The sequence below is a fragment of the Lemur catta genome, chromosome 12 (assembly GCF_020740605.2).
Source record: "Lemur catta isolate mLemCat1 chromosome 12, mLemCat1.pri, whole genome shotgun sequence".
In the NCBI taxonomy this organism is placed as follows: domain Eukaryota; kingdom Metazoa; phylum Chordata; class Mammalia; order Primates; family Lemuridae; genus Lemur; species Lemur catta.
In genome coordinates this window covers 34,471,630-34,478,176 of record NC_059139.1, presented here as the reverse complement: position 1 = coordinate 34,478,176, position 6,547 = coordinate 34,471,630, and the positions used below count along the sequence as shown (strand labels likewise).

Genomic DNA, 6,547 nt, shown 5'->3' with positions numbered 1-6,547 from the left:
CCCTTCATATAATAATCATAGTTATTTTAAATTCACAGTCTGATAATTCCAACATCCCTCCCATATCTAAGTCTGATTCTGGTGCTTGCTCTGTCTCTTCAATCTGTGTTTTTGCTTTTAGTATGCCTGGTAAATCATGTCTGGTTACCAAGATATGATAACCAGACATGATATACACAGTAAAAGGAACTGCCATAAATAGGCCTTTAGTAATATGGTAGTGAGGTGTGAGGAGAGGGGTAGAGTTCTACAGTCCTGTGATTAGGGCTCAGTCTTTTAGAGAGCCTTTGCTTCTGGACTGTGAACTTCACAAATGCTTCTCAGTCCTCTCACCCTGCTATACCCTCAGCAGGTGGGACAGGATGGCTAGAGTGGGCTGATGTTGAGTATTTTCCTTCAATCATACGGAAGGCTAGAACAGGCCAGAATTAGATATTTCCTTCCCCCCCACCCCAGGTCAGTTAAGTGGCGAAAAAAACCCAATAGTTTAGTCTCTTATAAAATAGTTTATCTTGAGGACAGGCCTTAAGAAGAACTGAATACTCTGGCATTTCTCAAAATGATTATTTTTTTCTCTCCTCCTGCTGGAAGCATGAGGGGATTTTCCTCTGATATACACTGTGAGGACCTGGTTGAGTTCCTGGAGGTAAAACTCACAAAAATGTGGGAAACCCTTCCCCAATCCTGGGTTCCCTAGAGTTTAACTCTCAGACTTGTCCACACTAAGCCTCCAGCAATTTTTCAATTATAATTTAGATTTTTTTTTTTTTTACCTCAGCACAGGTTCTCAAGGAGTTTTCTACTCTAGGGTTTCTGCTCCAGTAAGTTATGATTCTCTCTGTATTCATTTGGAGAGAACATTCTGTCTCTCCAATTTTGAGGGTAGTGGTTTTCCCTGGGATTTCACTTCTTTGATGGATCTAAGAAGACTGATGGTTTCTTGATTTTTCAGTTTTTTCAGGTTTTGACTTGTTGCTAGGATGGAGTGATGACTTCTAAGCTCCTTACATGCCAGACCAGAAACAGAAAGTCTCTCACGTGTTTTTTCTTCCAGCTTGGATGATAAACTCACTTAGTGATGTTTTTAGGATGGCTACTTAAGGGGACAGTTTGAGACCATGAGAGACAGAAAGTAATCCATATGACCACCAAACCCATGACCCTTAACTCATCGTGGTCCAGCCAAGTGAGTTTTCAGGTAACAACAGTAACAATGAATCTTTTCATACAGTGCCCTTAACTGTGGTTTATCAGTAGAGATTAAATTATTATGGAACTATTAGCTGTATCACTGAATATAGTAGAAATACTTGCAGTGAACTGTCTCTCTGGTTCAGCAGTATTGAATTCCATTTTGTTTTTCCCAGTTAAGAAAAAAATCTCAATTATGCCTAGAAAAGGGGAGGAGGAGGAAATCAACCACTGAATCTTTCTAATATCTGGGAAACTTCAAATAACTTTTCAGATTAAAAATGTATGTATATAGCTGGCTTCAATAGGTGTGTGTATTTTAAAGCCCGAAGACTTGGAGCTGTAAATGACAGAAAAAAAGGCATTTATTTTCAGGAGGTGGATGACAAGGCTCTCTCTGTTTGTTCTATATTGAGCACTGGTTCCTGGCATTTTCCTTGATTATGACAAATTTTTATGACTTAGTCTTTAATTTAGCTTCAGAGCATTTATGTTTCTTGTGTTGGAAAGTTACTTGTTCCCTTGCCTGTCTTCCTTTATTCTGCTTCTAACTCCTATGTTGGAGCCTGACAATATAGCAGGAAGAATAGAAAGAGTTACACTTTTGAAGCCCTTTTGCCTAATGAGGCTTTGCAAAAACTGGGCTGGTGACATATTCTCTGGACACCCCCATAACACTGGATTGTCTCTCCATGAATTGTCATTTGCAAATATTGGGCTTCCTTAGCATTAGCCAAAAGGTGCCTTATCTATTTTTTAATTGAGGTAAAATTCATATAATAAAATTCACCATTTTAACCATTTTAAAGTATACAGTTCAGTGGCTTTTAGTACATTCACAACATTGTACAACCATTACCACTATCTGTTCCAGAAGATTTTGATCACTACATAAGGAAACCCCATACTCCTTAAGCAGTCACTCCCCATTGCCCCTTTACCCTAACTCCTGGCAACCACTAATGTGCTTTCTGTCTCTATGGATTTTCTTGGTCTGGATATTTCATATAACTGGAATCACACAACATGTGGCCTTTTGTGTCTGGCTTCTTTAGCTTATCATAACATTTTCAAGGTGCAACCATGTCGTAGCATGTATCAGTACTTAATTCATTTTTATGGCTATATAATATTCCATTGTATCAATATACTACATTTTATTTATCCATTCATCAGTTGACGGACATTTGGGTTGTTTAAACTTGTGGGCTATTGTGTACAGTGCTTGCTATGAACATTCATGTACAGATTTTTCTGTGAACACCCGTTTTCAATTTTTTCATATATGTACCTAGGAATGGAATTGCTGGGTCATGTGGCAGTTCTGTATTTATCTTTTTGAGGAACCTCCAAACTATTTTCCACAGTGGCTGTACTATTTTACATTCCCACCAACAATGTATGAGAGTTCCAATTTCTCCATATCTTCTTCCACACTTTTTAATTTCCATTTTCTTGATTATAGACATCTGGTAGGTATGAAGCAGTATCTTATTATTATTTTGATTTGTCTTTCCCTAATTATTAACAAAGTTAAGCATTTTTTATGTGCTTACTGGCCATTTGTATATCTTCTTTTGAGAAATGTCCATTCAGTCCTTTGCCTATTTTTAAATGAGGTTGTTGGTCTTTTTGTTGTTGAATTACAAGAGTTTTTCATATATTCTGGATACTATATTCTTAACAGATATATGATTTTCTCCCATTTTGTGGCTGTCCTTTCACTTTGTTGATAGCATCCTTTGATACTCCTATGTGGCTTTTACAGAGTTGGCCCTATGTGAAATTTGAAGTAGTAACTTTAGTGTCCTTTTTCTCTTCCTCTCTTTTTAAAATCCCTTTGCCCTCTCTCACTTCAGGTTCCTTCATCTCCCCTATATTACATTCTCCAAGGACCAGAAAAAAATGTTTTCTGATAAATTCATTCAGACTGGGGGTTAAATGACTGAAAAGGCCTAATGACTTACCCTCCCACCAAAGGTACTAGAATCTCAGTAGTTACAAGGAAATCAAAGGAATTTATGAAATTGCAGGCATAAATGAACATAGTGGGCTGGAGGCATGGATACCCTTCTGTTGCTCTTGCAATCTCACTAAGGTAACACCTCAAATTCTACTTAAAATAAAACTGCTAGTTCTGGGTTTAAGGTTTCACAAAAGCCAACGATGCCCTCTGTGAAACCTTCTACTTAGCTTCTGGGCCCCCTGTGGGTAGTCACTGTGCCAAACACATTAGTAATTAAATCTCAACATGTTCTGTTCATAAGCAGTCTGTGGTTCCAATGTTTTTGGAAAATGGACCCTTTCCCTGAGACTCATTTACAAGACTGCTAAGATCACTTCCAAGCTATCATATGTACGTTATTTGCATATGTCTTCAGAGCACCATAAACTCCACTGAACGTAATTGCTTTTTCCCCCAATACTCCTTAATCAGGTTGCCCTGGGGTTGAAATGAATCCACTGCCTTCCATGTCCACACAAGCACCCTTCTGGATCTTCCCTGCCACTCCTTAAATATGATTCTCCATTTTAGCATCACTGATGCTGCTGACAGCTCTAATGATTATGCTTGAAGACAAAAAAAAAAAAACTTAATTAACCTAATCAGTCTGTCATGAGGCTGACAGGTATGCTGGGTTGTCACTGTGCGTTCATGATGTACAATCTGCCATGAATAGAGCACTTTTTCTGCTACTCTGGCAGGGCCACCTGCCGTCTGTGCCCCATTTCCTGCCAGGCAGCTCTGTAACCTTCAGTAGCCGAAGCCAAGTGATTAGAGAACTGGTAATAGTTGTGCCAGGAGCTCAGTCTCTGTGGGTTTTGTTTGCATGGCAGAGAATCAGGAGGCTCCAGACAAGAACCACACAGAAGTGTTCCCTTTATCCAGTGATACCAGAAAAGGAATCTGCCTGCATGAAAAGTAGTAAAAATAGGCTCAAGGTCAATCTTTCCTTTCCCAGGGCTGCACAAGTAGGATTTGGCCAATAATTTTCTCAAAATAACCAAGCATCTTTGAACTGTTCACCCAGTTAGTAATGAGAGAGGAGACAAAAGCATCTAATAAGATAAATCTAAAAGTTGAAAACAGACCAGCTTAACAAGGAATAATTGGAAATTTAAATTTAAAAAAAAAGCATAAAAATATGAACTATGGAAGGATAAATCTGACAAAAAATGTGCAAAACATGTAGTAAAACTATAAAATATTGTTGAGAAAAATTAAAGATTGAAACAAATGGAGAGATATATTAATATCGTATTCAGGGGCCAGTCGCGGTGGCTCACGCCTGTAATCCTAGCACTCTGGGAGGCCGAGGCGGGTGGATCGCTTGAGGTCAGGAGTTCAAGACCAGCCTGAGCAAGAGTGAGACCCCGTCTCTACTAAAAATAGAAAGAAATTATCTGGCCAACTAAAGTATATATATATATAGAAAAAATTAGCTGGGCATGGTGGCGCATGCCTGTAGTCCCAGCTACTTGGGAGGCTGAGGCAGTAGGATCGTTTAAGCCCAGGAGTTTGAGGTTGCTGTGAGCTAGGCTGACATCACGGCACTCACTCTAGCCCGGGCAACAAAGCGAGATTCTGTCTCAAAAAATATATATATATATATCGTATTCAGAAGACTCAGTATTGGTAAGATGTCAATTCTTCCCAAAATGACCTATAGATTCAACACAATCCCAATCAAAATCCCAGTGGACTTTTTCTGTGGAAATTGACAAGTTGATTCTAAAATTTACATGAAAGTACAAAGGACCTAGAATAACCAAAGCAACTTTGAAAACGAAGAATAAAGTTGAAGGACTAATGCTACATGATTTCAAGACTTATAAAAGTACAGTCATCAAGACAATGTGGCAATGGTGTAAAGATAGTTCAATAGAACAGAATGGAAAATCTAGAAATAGACCCACAAATATGGACAACCAACTTTTTGACAAAGGTACAAAGGTAATTCAGTGAAGAAAGAATAGTTTTTTCAAGAAAATGTGCTGGAATAATTAAATGTCCATATGCAAAAATATAAACTTTGATCCTCATTTTGCACAATATACCAAAATTAACTCAAATGGATCAGAGACCTAAAGGTAAAATCTATATATATAAAACTTCTAGAGGAAAACACAGGAAAAATCTTTGTGTCTTTGGGTTAGGCAAAGATTTCTTGGACATGGCAACAAAAGTATGATCCATAAAAGAAAAAATTAATAATTTGAGCTTTATAAAAATTAAAACTTCTGCTTTTTAAGTACATCATTAAGAGAACGACAAGCCTTTCCGTCTGGCGGCAGCCATCAGGTAAGCCAAGATGGGCGCGTACAAGTATATCCAGGAGCTATGGAGGAAGAAGCAGTCTGATGTGATGCGCTTCCTTCTGAGGGTCCGCTGCTGGCAATACCGCCAGCTCTCTGCGCTCCACAGGGCGCCCCGCCCCACCCGCCCGGATAAAGCGCGCAGACTGGGATACAAGGCCAAGCAAGGTTACGTCATATATAGGATTCGTGTCCGCCGTGGTGGCCGCAAACGCCCAGTTCCTAAGGGTGCGACCTATGGCAAGCCTGTCCATCATGGTGTAAACCAGCTAAAGTTTGCTCGAAGCCTTCAGTCGGTTGCAGAGGAGCGAGCTGGACGCCACTGTGGGGCTCTGAGAGTCCTGAATTCTTACTGGGTTGGTGAAGATTCTACGTACAAATTTTTTGAGGTTATCCTCATTGATCCATTCCATAAAGCTATCAGAAGAAATCCTGACACCCAGTGGATCACCAAACCGGTCCACAAGCACAGGGAGATGCGTGGGCTGACATCTGCAGGCCGCAAGAGCCGTGGCCTTGGAAAGGGCCATAAGTTCCACCACACTATTGGTGGTTCTCGCCGTGCAGCTTGGAGAAGGCGCAATACTCTCCAGCTCCACCGTTACCGCTAATATAATATGATGTTTGTAAAATTCATACCTAATAAACAATTTAGGACGGTCATGTCTGCTTAAAGGTGTTATTTGTCTGTTAAACTAGTCTGCAGATTGTTTCATGAATGCTTTGTCAAATTATGAAGTTAAAAGTGCAATAATGTTTGAAGACTATAAGTGATGGTGTATCTTGTTTCTAATAAGATAAGCTTTTTTTGTCTTTGCTTTACCTTATTAGGGAGTTATATGTCAGTGTTTAAAACATGCTGTGTGGTATAATAGGTGTAAAATAAACTCTTTAAAAGAGGAGTGCTACAACTACCTTGTAGATTTGTTTGGTGCATGTGGTGAAACCTACAGCTTTACTGGGATGATGGCAATGCTCTGGTTTTTTCATTCGGTTTTGTTTAGAAATTTGTAGGGTGGAAGGAGGATATCCTAACCCT

General features: G+C 39.4%; 1 protein-coding gene across 1 annotated transcript; it reads left to right on the top strand.

Moving 5' to 3' along the window:
* Window positions 1–5,471: 5,471 nt before the first annotated feature.
* Window positions 5,472–6,171, top strand: LOC123647992 (60S ribosomal protein L15). Its single transcript, XM_045565674.1, has one exon. The coding sequence runs from the start codon at window positions 5,505–5,507 to the stop codon at window positions 6,117–6,119; it is 615 nt and encodes a 204-aa protein (XP_045421630.1). The 5' UTR covers window positions 5,472–5,504; the 3' UTR covers window positions 6,120–6,171.
* Window positions 6,172–6,547: the final 376 nt, after the last annotated feature.

Excerpts from the sequence above, each read along its gene's own strand:
- LOC123647992 (XM_045565674.1), top strand. The coding sequence starts at position 5,505 with ATGGGCGCGTACAAGTATATCCAGGAGCTATGGAGGAAGAAGCAGTCT.